This window comes from Hemibagrus wyckioides, linkage group LG26 (genome assembly GCF_019097595.1).
Source record: "Hemibagrus wyckioides isolate EC202008001 linkage group LG26, SWU_Hwy_1.0, whole genome shotgun sequence".
Lineage (NCBI taxonomy): Eukaryota > Metazoa > Chordata > Actinopteri > Siluriformes > Bagridae > Hemibagrus > Hemibagrus wyckioides.
This window is the reverse complement of record NC_080735.1, coordinates 8,040,221-8,063,880: the sequence shown is the minus strand read 5'-3', so window position 1 is coordinate 8,063,880 and position 23,660 is coordinate 8,040,221. Positions and strand designations below refer to the sequence as shown.

Genomic DNA, 23,660 nt, shown 5'->3' with positions numbered 1-23,660 from the left:
AAGGAAGCATTCCGATACTTAAGTCCAACTTTCAACTAAGAAACAAATATTTTATTCAAGACAACACGTAACACTCTTCCAGACTCTCTTCCAGACACAATCCATTCAAAATACTCAGATACGCCCTCTAGTGTCCGGAACAACAATTACACATTAATATAATAACTCCAACAGCTACTTTCATTAATCCTTTGTCTTCAGAGTTAATCACTGCTATATTTATATCGTTTTTTCAATGTTTTAGAGCCTGCTTAGCTATAATATCCACCTCCTCATTACCCTCTACTCCAACATGAGCTGGTCCCTATGAGAATTATTTCTGTTAAAATGTCTTTCCATGATGATTTTCCACTCAATAAAAGTACTGAATGTGAATCAGGGCAACACTTAGTTTTTCTATTCACTGTAGAGAAGTTAACAACAATAAAAGAACTATGAAATAAATAAGAACATAAATATATATTTACTGAAATATCTGCAGATGATACAATGACCCCTTCAGACTTAGGGATGTTTTCATGATGAGATTCACCTTACAGTACAGAATAAATAGTACAGTTCAAGTAGAAACTGCTCCTTTAAATACAAAAAACACAACTGAGAAAGACACACACTCAAGCATTAAATAAATACTCAGACACTGAATTTATTTATTTATTTCAAGTTATTTTTATAGCACAACTTTCAACAATGTACATGAATCAAAGCAGCTGTACAGAAGTATAGAAAAATAGAAAAAAATAACAAAGTTATTCTCTTTTTATCTCTAATGAGCAAGGTGACAGTGGCAAGGAAAAACTCCCTGAGATGACATGAGGAAGAAACCTTGAGTGGAAGCAGGCTCAGAAGGGAATCTCATCCTCATTTGGGTGACACTGAGGTAAATGTACACTGATCAGCCATAGCATTATGACCACCAACAAGTGAAGTGAATTGTTGTTCTTTCGGCTGCTCCCTATGTGTGTGAGGGGCTGCCACAGCGGACCAACTGGGCCGCACAACGACTTTGGCACAGGTTTTATGCCAGATGCCCTTCCTGACGCAACCCTCCCACTTTTTTATCCAGGCTTGGGACCGGCACTGCATCCAGTGGCTGGGGTATGGGCACTACCCCACATGGGAATCAAACCTGGGCCTTCTGCATGGTAGGCAAGAAACCTACCACTGAGCCACCAGTGCCCAAACCCCAGCCCCTGACAGGTGAAGTGAATAACACTGATTATCTGCTCATTATGGCACCTGCTAGTGGGTGGGATATATTAGGCAGCAAGTGAACATTTTGTCCTCAAAGTTGATGTTAGAAGCAGGAAAAATGGACAAGTGTAAGGATTTGAGCGAGTTTGACAAGGACCAAATTGTGATGGCTAGACGACTGGATCAGAGTATCTACAAAACTGCAGCTCTTGTGGGGTGTTCCCGGTCTGCAGTGGTCAGTATCTATCAAAAGTGGTCCAAGGAAGGAACAGTGGTGAACCAGCGACAGGGTCATGGGGGGCCAAGGCTCATTGATGCACGAGGAGAGTAAAGGCTGGCCGTGTGATCCGATCCAACAGACGAGCTACTGTTGCTCAAATTGCTGAACAAGTTAATGCTGGTTCTGATAGAAAGATGTCAGAATACACAGTGCATCAGTTTGTTGAGTATGGGGCTGCATAGCCGCAGACCAGTCAGGGTGTCAATGCTGAACCCTCTGCACCGCCAAAAGCACCAAAAATGGGCATGTGGGCATTCAGAACTGGACCAATAGAAGAAGGTGGCCTGGTCTGATGAATCACGTTTGGGGAATAGCCGCGTTTGGGGAATGTTCTGTTGGGAAACCTTGGGTCCATCCATGTGGATGTTACTTACCACGTACCACCTACCTAAGCATTGTTGCAGACCATGTACACCCTTTCACAGAAACTGTATTCCCTGATGGCTGTGGCCTCTTTCAGCAGGATAATGCGCTGTGCCACAAAGGAAAAATGGTTCAGGAATGGTTTGATGAGCACAAGAAGTTTGAGGTGTTGACTTGGCCTCCAAATTCCCCAGATCTCAATCCAATCATGCATCTGTGAGATGTGCTGAACAAACAAGTCAAATCCATGGAGGCCCCACCGCGCAACTTAGAGGACTTAAAGGATCTGCTGCTAACATCTTGGTGCCAGATACCACAGCACACCTTCAGTGGAGTCCATGCATCCATGGGTCAGGGCTGTTTTGGCAGCAAAAGGGGGACCAACACAATATTAGGCAGGTGGTCATAAGGTTATGGCTGATCAGTGTATAGCTTGACTGGACATATAATCAGGAAGAATTTTGCAACCAAGAGCTCTTGAGAAACTAATAGGTCAGTATAGTTTCTGAGCTCATTATTGACATAGCACTAATTCCTTCCTGCTGTGAACTGACTGGGTCACAGGCTGTCCATCCAGATCTATCCCCAGCAGCAGTGAGCATCACCAAGCAACAAGACTCCAACCAGTGCTAGAGTGGTCACACTGGAAATCCAGAACGCTGGGAGCTCCGGAGTGGGACGTATAGCTCGACAGAGACAGACAGAGAACAGAGAGAGAGAAAAATATGAGCTAGCTTTGATCATGTGACATGTTTTATCTGGAATTTGCCTGGTAACCGAATTTAGCTGAAAGAGAAGTTCTGTTTGTTTTGTCAGAACATCAGCAATACAGCTCACGATCATCTAGTAAATCCCAGCCGCTTTCTAGACTCCTGCATGTAGGTAGTCACATCCAGCTTCTTCCTGGGCACATAACTGGGCAGCTCAGCTCCTGATTCATCCTGTACTTGGTAACTCGGTCTAATGCCGTCAAACACAGGTCCGCGTCCTCCACCAATGCCCACCTTTGAGGCCTTGTGCAGGATGGAGGTGTTCCTCTGACCCTTCCTAGCTGTCTCTATCACATCCTTGGCATAAGTCTGAAACTGCTTCTCTTCCTCTGCAATAAGCTGTGCATTCCTCACTTTACATTCCTGCTTCTGTTTTTCCCTGAGCTGCTTCTTCGCATGCTTCTCATTCTAGATGCAAACAAAAGTGGAGTTTGTAGTTATGTTAAATAAAGTTTAAAGAAATGTAAAGTTAAATAAAGTCTTTATATGAAACTAAAGCCAAAAAAAGGAGCTGACTGACCATCTGATGGACATACGAGTCTTGTAGCAGTTTGGCTGCCTCTTTCTTTTTCTGGGCCTTGATTTTCTGAGTTTGATGGTAGAGGAGATCTGCTGCTTTGTTTGCTTTAAGCGTCTCAGCAGCCTCCTGCTTCTCCTTCTGTTTCTTGCGCTTCAGCTCTTTATGCTAAAATGGTATAATTGGAGACAAAAATACATTTAAATGCACCAAAAAATACCCAAGTAAAAGAAACCATTTAAAAAGTGTAAACCATTGAAACATTAAAGGTAAAATATTGTCTTGCTTTGACTCCTTATAGTTTAACATATTCCCAAAACTGGAATTTACCACAGCTTCTCTGTGTTCAGCAATACTCCTCAACACAGCAGCTTCCTTCTTCTCCTTCTCACGCTGTTCTTTATCCTTCTTGGCCACAGCTTCTGCAGCTGCCCTGGAGATCACCTCATCCTCATCGTCGCTTTGCGCCGCGAGAAATTCTGCCAGTCTGTCTGCAACGATTTCCCTGGGTCTCTGAAACTCTCTGCCAAAATAAATGATCATCACACAAATATCTAAAGCTACATTATATGACCAAATGTATGTGGACACCTGACCATCACACCCATATTTGGGTCTTCTCCAAAGTTGGAGGCACACAATGGTCTAGCATGTCTTGTACACTGCAGTATCACAATTTTGTGTTCACGAAACTAGTAGCTATAACTGACAAAAAGCATCTGATCCACCAAGCAGTAAAGAGAAGGCGTATGGACCAAGTTTAAGTGTAAAACACAACTTTTGAAAGATATTTTGAGTACCTGAACATCTCTGCCTCTTTTTCCTTCCTAAGTTTCATCTGTTTGTCTTTGGCCTCAACAACAAGCTTCCGTTTCTCTTCTTCCATCTCCTGTTTCTTGGCCTCAGACGCTTGGAAGATTTTCTTGTTGGCCAACTCTTCCTGATTAAAGATAAAAAACATACAGGAGATTAGACTTATTTTAGTGCAATCTAGAGGTGGATACATTGACAAAAATCTATCACTATATTCAATTAAATAACATGAGAACATGCAAACGGAGAGCACACAGGGCAGAGGAGGGAATTGAACCCAACCCTATAGGTTATTTTTTAGATTTGATCAAATCACATTTCATAAAATGACCATTTTTTCCCCTAAAAACTGAGATACAGCTTCTGCACATTTTCTACTTGCTGCCCCCAAGTTTGAGAAGTAATTACTTCATAAGCCTTCTTGCACTTTCTCTTCTCCTCTTGCTTCTTCTGCTTGAGCATGGTTTGTTCCATTTCATAAAGCTCTTGGAAATGTCTGAGTTCTTCTTCCTCTTTCTTCTTTTCCATCATCTCCTTCTCTCTTGCCTGCTCATGCTCCTTAACCCTAATAAACAAGGACACAGTTATAGCACACATGCTCCTCACTGAGCAAAACAGAGGTAACATGTTAGCTCTCATTTAAATCAAAGCAAAATGTTGGTCTGTCAACTACTTTGTTACACCAGAAACTAATAGCTATAATACTGTGCATATGTTGGTTAATCTGATACGTTACTGTTGTTTCAAAAATTCAGCATGAGCCAGGCGCTTCTGCTTCCTCTCCTCAGCTTTCTCTCGCTGCTCCTGTAAAGCCAGCTCCGTGTTTCGTCTGATCTTAGCCGAGATCTCTTCTTCTTTTTTAGCCTCAGTTTCTTTTCTTTTTTTCAGCTCAATCTGAGCCTCCCTCTCTTTCAGGACTTCAGTCATCAGCACAGCACTCTGGGGGAGAAATGATTTCAACAATAACAAAATGAACACAATATTTATGTGAAGGGAATTACAAGAATATGATGCTGCATACAGGATATGTGATGAAAAGCAAGACAAGAAATCAAATTAAAATATTCCTATACTAACATGAAATCTTTTCACTCTGTCTGTCTGGAGGAACTGCAGGGTTTTGGCCCTCTCTATTGCTTCCTTTCTTTTCATCGCTTGAAACTCTGCTTCCTCCAAGTCGAGCTGCTTCAACTTCTCCTCTTCAGTTTCCTTTCTAATTCTCCTTGATTCTAACCTCTTTTGCCGCTGTGCCTGTAAATACATGAACAATGCATTGATATATTTAGAGATTTTCAGAGAGAACATTTATTCAATCTGTGGCACTCGAGATACATGGATATATACATATGTGAAAACTGCACATACTCATATGTACGTACACTAAACGGAAATCGTATCAGATAGTCCTACTTTACAGGTATACAATTACTAACTGTAGCCCAACTGTTGCTGTGTCCAGTTTGTTAGTCCTGTGGTCAGAGACTGATTAAATGCTTGAAAGTCTTTATATTAAACTAAAGCCAAAAAAAGGAGCTGACTGACCATCTGATGGACATATGAGTCTTGTAGCAGTTTTGGTGCCTCTTTCTTTTTCTGGGCCTTGATTTTCTCTGTTTGATGGAAGAGGAGATCTGCTGCTTCGTTTGCTTCAAGCGTCTCAGCGGCCTCCTGCTTCTCCTTCTGCTTCCTGCGCTTCAGCTCTTTATGCTAAAATGGTATAATTGGAGACAAAAATACATTTAAATGCACCAAAAAATACCCAAGCAACAGAAACCATTTTAAAAGTGTAAACCATTGAAAGATTAAAGGTAAAATATTGTCTTGCTTTGACTCCTTATAATTTAACATATTCCCAAAACTGGAATTTACCACAGCTTCTCTGTGTTCAGCAATACTCCTCAACACAGCAGCTTCCTTCTCCTTCTCACGCTGTTCTTTATCCTTCTTGGCCACAGCTTCTGCAGCTGCCCTGGAGATCACCTCATCCTCTTCATCGCTTTGGGCTGTGAGAAATTCTGCCAGTCTGTCAGAAACAACTTCCCTGGGTCTCTGAAACTCTCTGCCAAAATAAATGATCATCACACAAATATGTAACGCTACATTATATGACCAAATGTATGTGGACACCTGACCATCACACCCATATTTGGGATTTCTCCAAAGTTGGAGGCACACAATGGTCTAGCATGTCTTGTACACTGCAGTATCACAATTTTGTGTTCACGAAACTAGTAGCTATAACTGACGAAAAGCATCTGATCCACCAAGCAGTAAAGAGAAGGCGTATGGACCAAGTTTAAGTGTAAAACACAACTTTTGAAAGATATTTTGAGTACCTGAACATCTCTGCCTCTTTTTCCTTCCTAAGTTTCATCTGTTTGTCTTTGGCCTCAACAACAAGCTTCCGTTTCTCTTCTTCCATCTCCTGTTTCTTGGCCTCAGACGCTTGGAAGATTTTCTTGTTGGCCAACTCTTCCTGATTAAAGATAAAAACATACAGGAGATTAGACTTATTTTAGTGCAATCTAGAGGTGGATACATTGACAAAAATCTATCACTATATTCAATTAAATAACATGAGAACATGCAAACGGAGAGCACACAGGGCAGAGGAGGGAATTGAACCCAACCCTGTAGATTATTTTTTAGATTTGATCAAATCACATTTCATAAAATGACCATTTTTCCCTATACAATGAAGCTATGGGAAAGAGTAGTGGAAGCGAGGTTAAGGAAGGTAGTGGAAATTTGTGAGCAGCAGTATGGCTTCATGCCCAGAAAGAGCACAACAGATACAATTTTTGCTCTGAGAATGTTGATGGAGACGTACAGGGACGGTCAGAGAGAGTTGCACTGTGTGTATGTAGACTTGGAGAAAGTGTATGACAGGGTGCCAAGAGAAGAGCTGTGGTACTGTATGAGGAAGTCAGGAGTAGTAGAGAAGTATGTCAGAGTGGTGCAGGACATGTATGAGAGGAGCAGGACAGTGGTGAGGTGTGCTGTAGGTCAGACAGAGGTGGGACTGCATCAGGGATCGGCTCTGAGCCCCTTCCTGTTTGCTATGGTGATGGACCAGGTGTCAGAGGAGGTCAGGCAGGAGTCTCCTTGGACAATGATGTTTGCAGATGACATTGTGATCTGTAGTGAGAGCAGAGAGCAGGTGGAGGAAAACCTGAAGAGGTGGAGGTTGTGCTGGAGAGAAGAGGAATGAAAGTCAGTCGTAGTAAGACTGAGTACATGTGTGTGAATGAAAGGGAGGAAGGTGGAACAGTAAGATTACAGGGTGAAGAGATGAAGAAGGTACAGGAGTTTAAGCACTTTGGGTCAACAGTCCAGAGTATTGGACAGTGTGGGAAAGAGGTAAAGAAGCGAGTTGGACAGGATTAGTAACGAGTGCATCAGAGGGACAGCTCATGTTGAACGTTTGGGGGACATAGTTAGGGAGGCCAGATTAAGATGGTTTGGACATGATCAGAGGAGGGAGAGTGAGTATATTGGTAGGAGAATGTTGGACATGGAGCTGCCAGGCAGGAGGCAAAGAGGAAGGCCAAAGAGGAGGTATATGGATGTAATAAATGAGGATATGAAGCTAGTGGGTGCAAGTGTTGAGGGTGCAGAAGATAGGGATAGGTGGAGAGAGATGATTCGCTGTGGAGACCACTGAAGGGAAAAGCCAATAGAAGAAGACAATTTTTTCCCCTAAAAACTGAGATACAGCTTCTGCACATTTTCTACTTGTTGCCCCCAAGTTTGAGAAGTAATTACTTCATAAGCCTTCTTGCGCTTTCTCTTCTCCTCTTGCTTCTTCTGCTTGAGCATGGTTTGTTCCATTTCATAAAGCTCTAGGAAATGCTTGAGTTCTTCTTCCTCTTTCTTCTTTTCCATCATCTCCTTCTCTCTTGCCTGCTCATGCTCCTTAGTCCTAATAAACAAGGACACAGTTATAGCACACATGCTCCTCACTGAGCAAAACAGAGGTAACATGTTAGCTCTCATTTAAATCAAAGCAAAATGTTGGTCTGTCAACTACTTTGTTACACCAGAAACTAATGGCTATAATACTGTGCATATGTTGGTTAATCTGATACGTTACTGTTGTTTCAAAAACTCAGCATGAGCCAGGCGCTTCTGCTTCCTCTCCTCAGCTTTCTCTCGCTGCTCCTGTAAAGCCAGCTCCGTGTTTTGTGCGATCATGGCCGAGATCCTTTCTTCTTCTTTATTTGCCTCAATTTCTTCTCTTTTTTTCAGCTCAGTCAGTTTGTCAGCAACGATTTCCCTGGGTCTCTGAAACTCTCTGCCAAAATAAATGATCATCACACAAATATGTAACGCTACATTATATGACCAAATATATGTGGACACCTGACCGTCACACCCATATTTGGGATTTCTCCAAAGTTGGAGGCACACAATGGTCTAGGATGTCTTGTACACTGCAGTATCACAATTTTGTGTTCACGAAACTAGTAGTGTTCACGAAACTACTGACAAAAAGCATCTGATCCGCATCTGATCCACCAAGTAGTAAAGAGAAGGCGTATGGACCAAGTTTAAGTGTAAAACACAACTTTTGAAAGATATTTTGTGTACCTGAACATCTCTGCCTCTTTTTCCTTCCTAAGTTTCATCTGTTTGTCTTTGGCCTCAACAACAAGCTTCCGTTTCTCTTCTTCCATCTCCTGTTTCTTGGCCTCAGACGCTTGGAAGATTTTCTTGTTGGCCAACTCTTCCTGATTAAAGATAAAAAACATACAGGAGATTAGACTTATTTTAGTGCAATCTAGAGGTGGATACATTGACAAAAATCTATCACTATATTCAATTAAATAACATGAGAACATGCGAACGGAGAGCACACAGGGCAGAGGAGGGAATTGAACCCAACCCTGTAGATTATTTTTTAGATTTGATCAAATCACATTTCATAAAATGACCATTTTTCCCTATACAATGAAGCTATGGGAAAGAGTAGTGGAAGCGAGGTTAAGGAAGGTAGTGGAAATTTGTGAGCAGCAGTATGGCTTCATGCCCAGAAAGAGCACAACAGATACAATTTTTGCTCTGAGAATGTTGATGGAGACGTACAGGGACGGTCAGAGAGAGTTGCACTGTGTGTATGTAGACTTGGAGAAAGCGTATGACAGGGTGCCAAGAGAAGAGCTGTGGTACTGTATGAGGAAGTCAGGAGTAGTAGAGAAGTATGTCAGAGTGGTGCAGGACATGTATGAGAGGAGCAGGACAGTGGTGAGGTGTGCTGTAGGTCAGACAGAGGTGGGACTGCATCAGGGATCGGCTCTGAGCCCCTTCCTGTTTGCTATGGTGATGGACCAGGTGTCAGAGGAGGTCAGGCAGGAGTCTCCTTGGACAATGATGTTTGCAGATGACATTGTGATCTGTAGTGAGAGCAGAGAGCAGGTGGAGGAAAACCTGAAGAGGTGGAGGTTGCGCTGGAGAGAAGAGGAATGAAAGTCAGTCGTAGTAAGACTGAGTACATGTGTGTGAATGAAAGGGAGGAAGGTGGAACAGTAAGATTACAGGGTGAAGAGATGAAGAAGGTACAGGAGTTTAAGCACTTTGGGTCAACAGTCCAGAGTATTGGACAGTGTGGGAAAGAGGTAAAGAAGCGAGTTGGACAGGATTAGTAACGAGTGCATCAGAGGGACAGCTCATGTTGAACGTTTGGGGGACATAGTTAGGGAGGCCAGATTAAGATGGTTTGGACATGTTCAGAGGAGGGAGAGTGAGGATATTGGTAGGAGAATGTTGGACATGGAGCTGCCAGGCAGGAGGCAAAGAGGACGGCAAAAGAGGAGGTATATGGATGTAATAAATGAGGATATGAAGCTAGTGGGTGCAAGTGTTGAGGGTGCAAAAGATAGGGATAGGTGGAGAGAGATGATTCGCTGTGGCGAACACTGAAGGGAAAAGCCAATAGAAGAAGACAATTTTTTCCCCTAAAAACTGAGATACAGCTTCTGCACATTTTCTACTTGTTGCCCCCAAGTTTGAGAAGTAATTACTTCATAAGCCTTCTTGCGCTTTCTCTTCTCCTCTTGCTTCTTCTGCTTGAGCATGGTTTGTTCCATTTCATAAAGCTCTAGGAAATGCTTGAGTTCTTCTTCCTCTTTCTTCTTTTCCATCATCTCCTTCTCTCTTGCCTGCTCATGCTCCTTAGTCCTAATAAACAAGGACACAGTTATAGCACACATGCTCCTCACTGAGCAAAACAGAGGTAACATGTTAGCTCTCATTTAAATCAAAGCAAAATGTTGGTCTGTCAACTACTTTGTTACACCAGAAACTAATGGCTATAATACTGTGCATATGTTGGTTAATCTGATACATTACTGTTGTTTCAAAAACTCAGCATGAGCCAGGCGCTTCTGCTTCCTCTCCTCAGCTTTCTCTCGCTGCTCCTGTAAAGCCAGCTCCGTGTTTTGTGCGATCATGGCCGAGATCCTTTCTTCTTTTTTTGCCTCAATTTCTTCTCTTTTTTTCAGCTCAGTCAGTCTGTCAGCAACGATTTCCCTGGGTCTCTGAAACTCTCTGCCAAAATAAATGATCATCACACAAATATGTAACGCTACATTATACGACCAAATGTATGTGGACACCTGACCGTCACACCCATAATTGGGATTTCTCCAAAGTTGGAGGCACACAATGGTCTAGGATGTCTTGTACACTGCAGTATCACAATTTTGTGTTCACGAAACTAGTAGTGTTCACGAAACTACTGACAAAAAGCATCTGATCCGCATCTGATCCACCAAGCGGTAAAGAGAAGGCGTATGGACCAAGTTTAAGTGTAAAACACAACTTTTGAAAGATATTTTGTGTACCTGAACATCTCTGCCTCTTTTTCCTTCCTAAGTTTCATCTGTTTGTCTTTGGCCTCAACAACAAGCTTCCGTTTCTCTTCTTCCATCTCCTGTTTCTTGGCCTCAGACGCTTGGAAGATTTTCTTGTTGGCCAACTCTTCCTGATTAAAGATAAAAAACACAGGAGATTAGACTTATTTTAGTGCAATCTAGAGGTGGATACATTGACAAAAATCTATCACTATATTCAATTAAATAACATGAGAACATGCAAACGGAGAGCACACAGGGCAGAGGAGGGAATTGAACCCAACCCTGTAGATTATTTTTTAGATTTGATCAAATCACATTTCATAAAATGACCATTTTTCCCTATACAATGAAGCTATGGGAAAGAGTAGTGGAAGCGAGGTTAAGGAAGGTAGTGGAAATTTGTGAGCAGCAGTATGGCTTCATGCCCAGAAAGAGCACAACAGATACAATTTTTGCTCCGAGAATGTTGATGGAGACGTACAGGGACGGTCAGAGAGAGTTGCACTGTGTGTATGTAGACTTGGAGAAAGTGTATGACAGGGTGCCAAGAGAAGAGCTGTGGTACTGTATGAGGAAGTCAGGAGTAGTAGAGAAGTATGTCAGAGTGGTGCAGGACATGTATGAGAGGAGCAGGACAGTGGTGAGGTGTGCTGTAGGTCAGACAGAGGTGGGATTGCATGAGGGATCGGCTCTGAGCCCCTTCCTGTTTGCTATGGTGATGGACCAGGTGTCAGAGGAGGTCAGGCAGGAGTCTCCTTGGACAATGATGTTTGCAGATGACATTGTGATCTGTAGTGAGAGCAGAGAGCAGGTGGAGGAAAACCTGAAGAGGTGGAGGTTGCGCTGGAGAGAAGAGGAATGAAAGTCAGTCGTAGTAAGACTGAGTACATGTGTGTGAATGAAAGGGAGGAAGGTGGAACAATAAGATTACAGGGTGAAGAGATGAAGAAGGTACAGGAGTTTAAGCACTTTGGGTCAACAGTCCAGAGTATTGGACAGTGTGGGAAAGAGGTAAAGAAGCGAGTTGGACAGGATTAGTAACGAGTGCATCAGAGGGACAGCTCATGTTGAACGTTTGGGGGACATAGTTAGGGAGGCCAGATTAAGATGGTTTGGACATGATCAGAGGAGGGAGAGTGAGTATATTGGTAGGAGAATGTTGGACATGGAGCTGCCAGGCAGGAGGCAAAGAGGAAGGCCAAAGAGGAGGTATATGGATGTAATAAATGAGGATATGAAGCTAGTGGGTGCAAGTGTTGAGGGTGCAGAAGATAGGGATAGGTGGAGAGAGATGATTCGCTGTGGAGACCACTGAAGGGAAAAGCCAATAGAAGAAGACAATTTTTTCCCCTAAAAACTGAGATACAGCTTCTGCACATTTTCTACTTGTTGCCCCCAAGTTTGAGAAGTAATTACTTCATAAGCCTTCTTGCGCTTTCTCTTCTCCTCTTGCTTCTTCTGCTTGAGCATGGTTTGTTCCATTTCATAAAGCTCTAGGAAATGCTTGAGTTCTTCTTCCTCTTTCTTCTTTTCCATCATCTCCTTCTCTCTTGCCTGCTCATGCTCCTTAGTCCTAATAAACAAGGACACAGTTATAGCACACATGCTCCTCACTGAGCAAAACAGAGGTAACATGTTAGCTCTCATTTAAATCAAAGCAAAATGTTGGTCTGTCAACTACTTTGTTACACCAGAAACTAATGGCTATAATACTGTGCATATGTTGGTTAATCTGATACGTTACTGTTGTTTCAAAAACTCAGCATGAGCCAGGCGCTTCTGCTTCCTCTCCTCAGCTTTCTCTCGCTGCTCCTGTAAAGCCAGCTCCGTGTTTTGTGCGATCATGGCCGAGATCCTTTCTTCTTCTTTTTTTGCCTCAATTTCTTCTCTTTTTTTCAGCTCAGTCAGTCTGTCAGCAACGATTTCCCTGGGTCTCTGAAACTCTCTGCCAAAATAAATGATCATCACACAAATATGTAACGCTACATTATATGACCAAATGTATGTGGACACCTGACCATCACACCCATATTTGGGATTTCTCCAAAGTTGGAGGCACACAATGGTCTAGCATGTCTTGTACACTGCAGTATCACAATTTTGTGTTCACGAAACTAGTAGCTATAACTGACAAAAAGCATCTGATCCACCAAGCAGTAAAGAGAAGGCGTATGGACCAAGTTTAAGTGTAAAACACAACTTTTGAAAGATATTTTGTGTACCTGAACATCTCTGCCTCTTTTTCCTTCCTAAGTTTCATCTGTTTGTCTTTGGCCTCAACAACAAGCTTCCGTTTCTCTTCTTCCATCTCCTGTTTCTTGGCCTCAGACGCTTGGAAGATTTTCTTATTGGCCAACTCTTCCTGATTAAAGATAAAAAACATACAGGAGATTAGACTTATTTTAGTGCAATCTAGAGGTGGATACATTGACAAAAATCTATCACTATATTCAATTAAATAACATGAGAACATGCAAACGGAGAGCACACAGGGCAGAGGAGGGAATTGAACCCAACCCTGTAGGTTATTTTTTAGATTTGATCAAATCACATTTCATAAAATGACCATTTTTCCCTATACAATGAAGCTATGGGAAAGAGTAGTGGAAGCGAGGTTAAGGAAGGTAGTGGAAATTTGTGAGCAGCAGTATGGCTTCATGCCCAGAAAGAGCACAACAGATACAATTTTTGCTCTGAGAATGTTGATGGAGACGTACAGGGACGGTCAGAGAGAGTTGCACTGTGTGTATGTAGACTTGGAGAAAGTGTATGACAGGGTGCCAAGAGAAGAGCTGTGGTACTGTATGAGGAAGTCAGGAGTAGCAGAGAAGTATGTCAGAGTGGTGCAGGACATGTATGAGAGGAACAGGACAGTGGTGAGGTGTGCTGTAGGTCAGACAGAGGTGGGATTGCATCAGGGATCGGCTCTGAGCCCCTTCCTGTTTGCTATGGTGATGGACCAGGTGTCAGAGGAGGTCAGGCAGGAGTCTCCTTGGACAATGATGTTTGCAGATGACATTGTGATCTGTAGTGAGAGCAGAGAGCAGGTGGAGGAAAACCTGAAGAGGTGGAGGTTGCGCTGGAGAGAAGAGGAATGAAAGTCAGTCGTAGTAAGACTGAGTACATGTGTGTGAATGAAAGGGAGGAAGGTGGAACAGTAAGATTACAGGGTGAAGAGATGAAGAAGGTATAGGAGTTTAAGCACTTTGGGTCAACAGTCCAGAGTATTGGACAGTGTGGGAAAGAGGTAAAGAAGCGAGTTGGACAGGATTAGTAACGAGTGCATCAGAGGGACAGCTCATGTTGAACGTTTGGGGGACATAGTTAGGGAGGCCAGATTAAGATGGTTTGGACATGTTCAGAGGAGGGAGAGTGAGGATATTGGTAGGAGAATGTTGGACATGGAGCTGCCAGGCAGGAGGCAAAGAGGAAGGCCAAAGAGGAGGTATATGGATGTAATAAATGAGGATATGAAGCTAGTGGGTGCAAGTGTTGAGGGTGCAAAAGATAGGGATAGGTGGAGAGAGATGATTCGCTGTGGAGACCACTGAAGGGAAAAGCCAATAGAAGAAGACAATTTTTTCCCCTAAAAACTGAGATACAGCTTCTGCACATTTTCTACTTGTTGCCCCCAAGTTTGAGAAGTAATTACTTCATAAGCCTTCTTGCGCTTTCTCTTCTCCTCTTGCTTCTTCTGCTTGAGCATGGTTTGTTCCATTTCATAAAGCTCTAGGAAATGCTTGAGTTCTTCTTCCTCTTTCTTCTTTTCCATCATCTCCTTCTCTCTTGCCTGCTCATGCTCCTTAGTCCTAATAAACAAGGACACAGTTATAGCACACATGCTCCTCACTGAGCAAAACAGAGGTAACATGTTAGCTCTCATTTAAATCAAAGCAAAATGTTGGTCGGTCAACTACTTTGTTACACCAGAAACTAATGGCTATAATACTGTGCATATGTTGGTTAATCTGATACGTTACTGTTGTTTCAAAAACTCAGCATGAGCCAGGCGCTTCTGCTTCCTCTCCTCAGCTTTCTCTCGCTGCTCCTGTAAAGCCAGCTCCGTGTTTTGTGCGATCATGGCCGAGATCCTTTCTTCTTCTTTTTTTGCCTCAATTTCTTCTCTTTTTTTCAGCTCAGTCAGTCTGTCAGCAACGATTTCCCTGGGTCTCTGAAACTCTCTGCCAAAATAAATGATCATCACACAAATATGTAACGCTACATTATATGACCAAATGTATGTGGACACCTGACCATCACACCCATATTTGGGTCTTCTCCAAAGTTGGAGGCACACAATGGTCTAGCATGTCTTGTACACTGCAGTATCACAATTTTGTGTTCACGAAACTAATAGCTATAACTGACAAAAAGCATCTGATCCACCAAGCAGTAAAGAGAAGGCGTATGGACCAAGTTTAAGTGTAAAACACAACTTTTGAAAGATATTTTGTGTACCTGAACATCTCTGCCTCTTTTTCCTTCCTAAGTTTCATCTGTTTGTCTTTGGCCTCAACAACAAGCTTCCGTTTCTCTTCTTCCATCTCCTGTTTCTTGGCCTCAGACGCTTGGAAGATTTTCTTGTTGGCCAACTCTTCCTGATTAAAGATAAAAAACATACAGGAGATTAGACTTATTTTAGTGCAATCTAGAGGTGGATACATTGACAAAAATCTATCACTATATTCAATTAAATAACATGAGAACATGCAAACGGAGAGCACACAGGGCAGAGGAGGGAATTGAACCCAACCCTGTAGATTATTTTTTAGATTTGATCAAATCACATTTCATAAAATGACCATTTTTCCCTATACAATGAAGCTATGGGAAAGAGTAGTGGAAGCGAGGTTAAGGAAGGTAGTGGAAATTTGTGAGCAGCAGTATGGCTTCATGCCCAGAAAGAGCACAACAGATACAATTTTTGCTCTGAGAATGTTGATGGAGACGTACAGGGACGGTCAGAGAGAGTTGCACTGTGTGTATGTAGACTTGGAGAAAGTGTATGACAGGGTGCCAAGAGAAGAGCTGTGGTACTGTATGAGGAAGTCAGGAGTAGTAGAGAAGTATGTCAGAGTGGTGCAGGACATGTATGAGAGGAGCAGGACAGTGGTGAGGTGTGCTGTAGGTCAGACAGAGGTGGGACTGCATCAGGGATCGGCTCTGAGCCCCTTCCTGTTTGCTATGGTGATGGACCAGGTGTCAGAGGAGGTCAGGCAGGAGTCTCCTTGGACAATGATGTTTGCAGATGACATTGTGATCTGTAGTGAGAGCAGAGAGCAGGTGGAGGAAAACCTGAAGAGGTGGAGGTTGTGCTGGAGAGAAGAGGAATGAAAGTCAGTCGTAGTAAGACTGAGTACATGTGTGTGAATGAAAGGGAGGAAGGTGGAACAGTAAGATTACAGGGTGAAGAGATGAAGAAGGTACAGGAGTTTAAGCACTTTGGGTCAACAGTCCAGAGTATTGGACAGTGTGGGAAAGAGGTAAAGAAGCGAGTTGGACAGGATTAGTAACGAGTGCATCAGAGGGACAGCTCATGTTGAACGTTTGGGGGACATAGTTAGGGAGGCCAGATTAAGATGGTTTGGACATGTTCAGAGGAGGGAGAGTGAGGATATTGGTAGGAGAATGTTGGACATGGAGCTGCCAGGCAGGAGGCAAAGAGGAAGGCCAAAGAGGAGGTATATGGATGTAATAAATGAGGATATGAAGCTAGTGGGTGCAAGTGTTGAGGGTGCAAAAGATAGGGATAGGTGGAGAGAGATGATTCGCTGTGGAGACCACTGAAGGGAAAAGCCAATAGAAGAAGACAATTTTTTCCCCTAAAAACTGAGATACAGCTTCTGCACATTTTCTACTTGTTGCCCCCAAGTTTGAGAAGTAATTACTTCATAAGCCTTCTTGCGCTTTCTCTTCTCCTCTTGCTTCTTCTGCTTGAGCATGGTTTGTTCCATTTCATAAAGCTCTAGGAAATGCTTGAGTTCTTCTTCCTCTTTCTTCTTTTCCATCATCTCCTTCTCTCTTGCCTGCTCATGCTCCTTAGTCCTAATAAACAAGGACACAGTTATAGCACACATGCTCCTCACTGAGCAAAACAGGGGTAACGTTAGCTCTCATTTAAATCAAAGCAAAATGTTGGTCTGTAAACTACTTTGTTACACCAGAAACTAATGGCTATAATACTGTGCATATGTTGGTTAATCTGATACGTTACTGTTGTTTCAAAAACTCAGCATGAGCCAGGCGCTTCTGCTTCCTCTCCTCAGCTTTCTCTCGCTGCTCCTGTAAAGCCAGCTCCGTGTTTTGTGTGATCATGGCCGAGATCCTTTCTTCTTCTTTTTTTGCCTCAATTTCTTCTCTTTTTTTCAGCTCAGTCAGTCTGTCAGCAACGATTTCCCTGGGTCTCTGAAACTCTCTGCCAAAATAAATGATCATCACACAAATATGTAACGCTACATTATATGACCAAATGTATGTGGACACCTGACCGTCACACCCATATTTGGGATTTCTCCAAAGTTGGAGGCACACAATGGTCTAGCATGTCTTGTACACTGCAGTATCACAATTTTGTGTTCACGAAACTAGTAGCTATAACTGACAAAAAGCATCTGATCCACCAAGCAGTAAAGAGAAGGCGTATGGACCAAGTTTAAGTGTAAAACACAACTTTTGAAAGATATTTTGAGTACCTGAACATCTCTGCCTCTTTTTCCTTCCTAAGTTTCATCTGTTTATCTTTGGCCTCAACAACAAGCTTCCGTTTCTCTTCTTCCATCTCCTGTTTCTTGGCCTCAGACGCTTGGAAGATTTTCTTATTGGCCAACTCTTCCTGATTAAAGATAAAAAACATACAGGAGATTAGACTTATTTTAGTGCAATCTAGAGGTGGATACATTGACAAAAATCTATCACTATATTCAATTAAATAACATGAGAACATGCAAAGGGAGAGCACACAGGGCAGAGGAGGGAATTGAACCCAACCCTGTAGATTATTTTTTAGATTTGATCAAATCACATTTCATAAAATGACCATTTTTCCCTATACAATGAAGCTATGGGAAAGAGTAGTGGAAGCGAGGTTAAGGAAGGTAGTGGAAATTTGTGAGCAGCAGTATGGCTTCATGCCCAGAAAGAGCACAACAGATACAATTTTTGCTCCGAGAATGTTGATGGAGACGTACAGGGACGGTCAGAGAGAGTTGCACTGTGTGTATGTAGACTTGGAGAAAGTGTATGACAGGGTGCCAAGAGAAGAGCTGTGGTACTGTATGAGGAAGTCAGGAGTAGCAGAGAAGTATGTCAGAGTGGTGCAGGACATGTATGAGAGGAGCAGGACAGTGGTGAGGTGTGCTGTAGGTCAGACAGAGGTGGGACTGCATCAGGGATCGGCTCTGAGCCCCTTCCTGTTTGCTATGGTGATGGACCAGGTGTCAGAGGAGGTCAGGCAGGAGTCTCCCTGGACAATGATGTTTGCAGATGACATTGTGATCTGTAGTGAGAGCAGAGAGCAGGTGGAGGAAAACCTGAAGAGGTGGAGGTTGCGCAGGAGAGAAGAGGAATGAAAGTCAGTCGTAGTAAGACTGAGTACATGTGTGTGAATGAAAGGGAGGAAGGTGGAACAGTAAGATTACAGGGTGAAGAGGTGAAGAAGGTACAGGAGTTTAAGTACTTAGGGTCAACAGTCCAGAGTATTGGACAGTGTGGGAAAGAGGTAAAGAAGCAAGTTGGACAGGATTAGTAACGAGTACATCAGAGGGACAGCTCATGTTGGACGTTTGGGGGACATAGTTACTGAGGCCAGATTAAGATGGTTTGGACATGATCAGAGGAGGGAGAGTGAGGATATTGGTAGGAGAATGTTGGACATGGAGCTGCCAGGCAGGAGGCAAAGAGGACGGCTAAAGAGGAGGTATATGGATGTAATAAATGAGGATATGAAGCTAGTGGGTGTAATGTTGAGGGTGCAAAAGATAGGGATAGGTGGAGAGAGATGATTCGCTGTGGCGACCACTGAAGGGAAAAGTAATTACTTCATAAGCCTTCTTGCGCTTTCTCTTCTCCTCTTGCTTCTTCTGCTTGAGCATGGTTTGTTCCATTTCATAAAGCTCTAGGAAATGCTTGAGTTCTTCTTCCTCTTTCTTCTTTTCCATCATCTCCTTCTCTCTTGCCTGCTCATGCTCCTTAATCCTAATAAACAAGGACACAGTTATAGCACACATGCTCCTCACTGAGCAAAACAGAGGTAACATGTTAGCTCTCATTTAAATCAAAGCAAAATGTTGGTCTGTCAACTACTTTGTTACACCAGAAACTAATGGCTATAATACTGTGCATATGTTGGTTAATCTGATACGTTACTGTTGTTTCAAAAACTCAGCATGAGCCAGGCGCTTCTGCTTCCTCTCCTCAGCTTTCTCTCGCTGCTCCTGTAAAGCCAGCTCCGTGTTTCTTGCGATCATGGCCGAGATCCTTTCTTCTTCTTTTTTTGCCTCAATTTCTTCTCTTTTTTTCAGCTCAGTCAGTCTGTCAGCAACGATTTCCCTGGGTCTCTGAAACTCTCTGCCAAAATAAATGATCATCACACAAACATGTAACGCTACATTGTATGGCCAAATGTATATGGACACCTGACCATCACACCCATATTTGGGTCTTCTCCAAAGTTGGAGGCACACAATGGTCTAGGATGTCTTGTACACTGCAGTATCACAATTTTGTGTTTTCAAAACTAGTAGCTATAACTGACAAAAAGCATCTGATCCACCAAGCAGTAAAGAGAAGGCGTATGGACCAAGTTTAAGTGTAAAACACAACTTTTGAAAGATATTTTGAGTACCTGAACATCTCTGCCTCTTTTTCCTTCCTAAGTTTCATCTGTTTGTCTTTGGCCTCAACAACAAGCTTCCGTTTCTCTTCTTCCATCTCCTGTTTCTTGGCCTCAGACGCTTGGAAGATTTTCTTGTTGGCCAACTCTTCCTGATTAAAGATAAAAAACATACAGGAGATTAGACTTATTTTAGTGCAATCTAGAGGTGGATACATTGACAAAAATCTATCACTATATTCAACTAAATAACATGAGAACATGCAAACGGAGAGCACACAGGGCAGAGGAGGGAATTGAACCCAACCCTGTAGGTTATTTTTTAGATTTGATCAAATCACATTTCATAAAATGACCATTTTTTCCCTTAAAAACTGAGATACAGCCTCTGCACATTTTCTACTTGCTGCCCCCAAGTTTGAGAAGTAATTACTTCATAAGCCTTCTTGCGCTTTCTCTTCTCCTCTTGCTTCTTCTGCTTGAGCATGGTTTGTTCCATTTCATAAAGCTCTAGGAAATGCTTGAGTTCTTCTGCCTTTTTCTTCTTCTCCATCATCTCCTTCTCTCTTGCCTGCTCATGCTCCTTAATCCTAATAAACAAGGACACAGTTATAGCACACATGCTCCTCACTGAGCAAAACAGAGGTAACATGTTAGCTCTCATTTAAATCAAAGCAAAATGTTGGTCTGTCAACTACTTTGTTACACCAGAAACTAATAGCTATAATACTGTGCATATGTTGGTTAATCTGATACGTTACTGTTGTTTCAAAAATTCAGCATGAGCCAGGCGCTTCTGCTTCCTCTCCTCAGCTTTCTCTCGCTGCTCCTGTAAAGCCAGCTCCGTGTTTCGTGCGATCATGGCCGAGATCCTTTCTTCTTCTTTTTTTGCCTCTATTTCTTTTCTTTTTTTCAGCTCAATCTGAGCCTCCCTCTCCTTCAGGACTTCAGTCATCAGCACAGCACTCTGGGGGAGAAATGAGTTCAACAATAACAAAATGAACACAATATTTATGTGAAGGAAATCACAAAGAATATGATGCTGCATACAGGATATGTGATGAAAAGCAAGACAAGAAATCCAATTAAAATATTCCTATACTAACATGAAATCTTTTCACTCTGTCTGTCTGGAGGAACTGCAGGGTTTTGGCCCTCTCTATTGCTTCCTTTCTTTTCATCGCTTGAAACTTTGCTTCCTCCAAGTCGAGCTGCTTCAACTTCTCCTCTTCAATTTCCTTTTTAATTCTCTTTAATTCTAACCTCTTTTGCCGCTGTGCCTGTAAATACATGAACAATGCATTGATATATTCATAGAGATTTTCAGAGAGATCATTTATTCAATCTGTGGCACTCGAGATACATGGATATATACATATGTGAAAACTGCACATACTCATATGTACGTACACTAAACGGAAATCGTATCAGATAGTCCTACTTTACAGGTATACAATTACTAACTGTAGCCCAACTGTTGCTGTGTCCAGTTTGTTAGTCCTGTGGTCAGAGACTGATTAAATGCCATTAACACAAAATATGCATGAATATGCATGGCCAATTAGTGCAGACTTTACAGACTCCAGCATCACTGCTGTGTCTGCGACACTCCTACCTGTTCCACACTCACTAAAGCAGGGGTTTCCAATCTTATCCGCTAAGGGCCGGTGTGGTGCAGCTTTTCAAACCCATCAAGCAGAAGCCACACCTGATTCCACCTGTTTAATCAGTTGATCTTGGCTTTCAGTAGACTCAGATGCTGCTTCTGCTCGGTCAGAATGAAAACCTGCTCCCACACCACCGGCCCTTTGTGGATAAGATTAGACTAAAGTGTCAGCATCATAGCTGAGCTGAGGAAGTTTGACTTACAGCTAGGGTGTTAGGCCAGTTTTTGACCACTTCTTTGGAGCGCAGGTGCAAGGCCTCTCGCTCTCTCACAGCTGCATCAAGACGATCCTGCTGTTCGTTCACACAATTCGCACTGTCCTGGATTCTCTTCCAGTCTGATGTGGAAAACACGGTCGCTTCGTGCAGGTCTACAGGTAACTTCAGTGTTTTGATCACCTCTGGTAGAACACCTGTTGGAGAATAAGATGTAAGTCAGGATGTAAATTACAGAGGGTTTTGTGGACATTTTTTAAAAACTGATAGACAATAAAAACCAAAGGTAAATGGGGTTCTTCAAAATCGAATGTTCTTTTCAAAGACACTCAAACATTTCTTCTCCAGTAGTGTTAAGACATACACTACCAGTCAAAAGTTTAGACACACCTTTTCATTCAATGTTTTTTGTTCTACATTATTTTCTACATTCTAGAACAATACAGGAGATTTCAAAACTATGAAAAAACACACTTGGACTTAAGTAATCCATATGTAATGACAACAAAAAACAGTCAGTTGTTATTTTAAGATACGAAGGTCAGGTGTTCTGGAATAGTTCTTGCAACAACAGTATTGTCAAGTGTATTTGCAAAACCCATCAAGCACCATGATGAAACTGGCTCACATGAAGACCATCCCAGTAAAGCAAGACCAAAACCTACCTCTACTGCAGAGGAGAAGTTCATTTAGAGTTACCAGCCTCAGAAATCACCAATTAACAGCACCTCAGATTAGAGCCGTTATGAAGGCTTTACAGAGCATCAGTAGCAGACATATCTCAATATCAACTGTTCAAAGGACATTATTGTGTATTTCGGCCACCTTCAGCATTGTTTTACAATGTAGAAAGAAATAAACATCAGGAAAGGCCATGGAATTAGAAGATGTGTCCAAACTTGTGACTGGTAGTGTACATAAATAATGATCTTGTTGATCAGGTTTTACTCCAGAAGAGCAGACATAAATAAGACTTTTAAACAGCCCTAAAGCTGAACATACCCTTCCTTGCCCTGTGGTATACTGTGTACAGCAGATCGTATGGTATGATGGAAATGATACTGTATGTTAGTATGCTAACAGAAAACCTCAAGTATCTAGGGAAACTTTTTAGCTTTCTAGGATATTATTGCACTTTATTTGAAACTTTAAAAGGGACACAATAGGTCCTTAATACAATTATGTTCCCAAAACGAGTTATAAAGGTACTGAGTAGAGTTTTGTACCTTTCTTTCTGAGAGTGTGTATGCTAACGGATCTTGCTAACTAGCAGGATTGTCGGAATTAGGAAAAGCTATAATGCAGTTAGTAACCATACCATAATCAATACGGCTAAATAGTCTGAATGAAGACAAAATAAATCGCTGGGAAATTGTTACAGGTTATGAGTTAAGGCTAAATTCAACAGAAAACTATTCTATAAACTGTAAATGAGCGAAGTGATCTAATCTGGCCAAGTCTATGCATACATATTTAAGTCAGTAAACACGCTAGCATGTGTCTATTCACTCACCTTTTCTAATTGTGCCTTTTCTCCGGACAAACTGCCCCACAGGCACCGAAGCTTCTGTGTTTTTCTTTTCCTCGGACATTTTGCTTTTTCTCGATGGAAATCTCGATATTGATGGTTTTACACTCATTTCGATAAAACATACAGTTTACACTGAGCACTCGATCAATGTTTGTTGAATCCCCGTGACGTGATGAATGACGTAAAATTCTCATTCTTATTCGGAATCTGACGTCAGGGACGTACCTAGGATTTCAAAACATCAGGGGCTGAGCCCAAAACATCAGGGGCTAATTATGGAGAGGGGGTAAGCAAGAATAACACGTTTTATAAGGGCATTTTTATGTAATGTTTAATATTAAACACAAATGAGCACAAACAATATGCAACTTTAGAAAATTTCATTCAATCTTTTTTCTGACTCCTCACATCATTTCAGCGTCTTGCTACTAAAAAAGGAGTTCGTTAAAGTCATTACATTTTCTCTCTCACACAGGTATGCCGTGGAATATTATCTCTTTTACAGATTGTGTGTGAAGCAGTGCCGTGTAGATCCTTTATTATTACTATTATTTTACAATAATCTATATTATACGTGCACCTATTATTTCGTTCCTGATTTATGCTGGCACTACTATATGTACTATT

The 23,660-nt window shown here is 42.1% G+C and overlaps 1 protein-coding gene across 1 annotated transcript; it reads right to left on the bottom strand.

Moving 5' to 3' along the window:
• Window positions 1-711: 711 nt before the first annotated feature.
• Window positions 712-23,094, bottom strand: LOC131346418 (cilia- and flagella- associated protein 210-like). The gene is made up of 9 exons (XM_058379828.1): window positions 23,016-23,094; window positions 21,491-21,699; window positions 20,728-20,901; window positions 20,383-20,588; window positions 4,346-4,502; window positions 3,925-4,064; window positions 3,455-3,647; window positions 3,128-3,292; window positions 712-3,015 (listed from the first exon to the last, which is right to left on the bottom strand). The coding sequence occupies exons 1-9, from the start codon at window positions 23,092-23,094 to the stop codon at window positions 2,677-2,679; spliced, it is 1,662 nt and encodes a 553-aa protein (XP_058235811.1). The 3' UTR covers window positions 712-2,676.
• Between the last annotated feature and the right edge of the window lie 566 nt (window positions 23,095-23,660).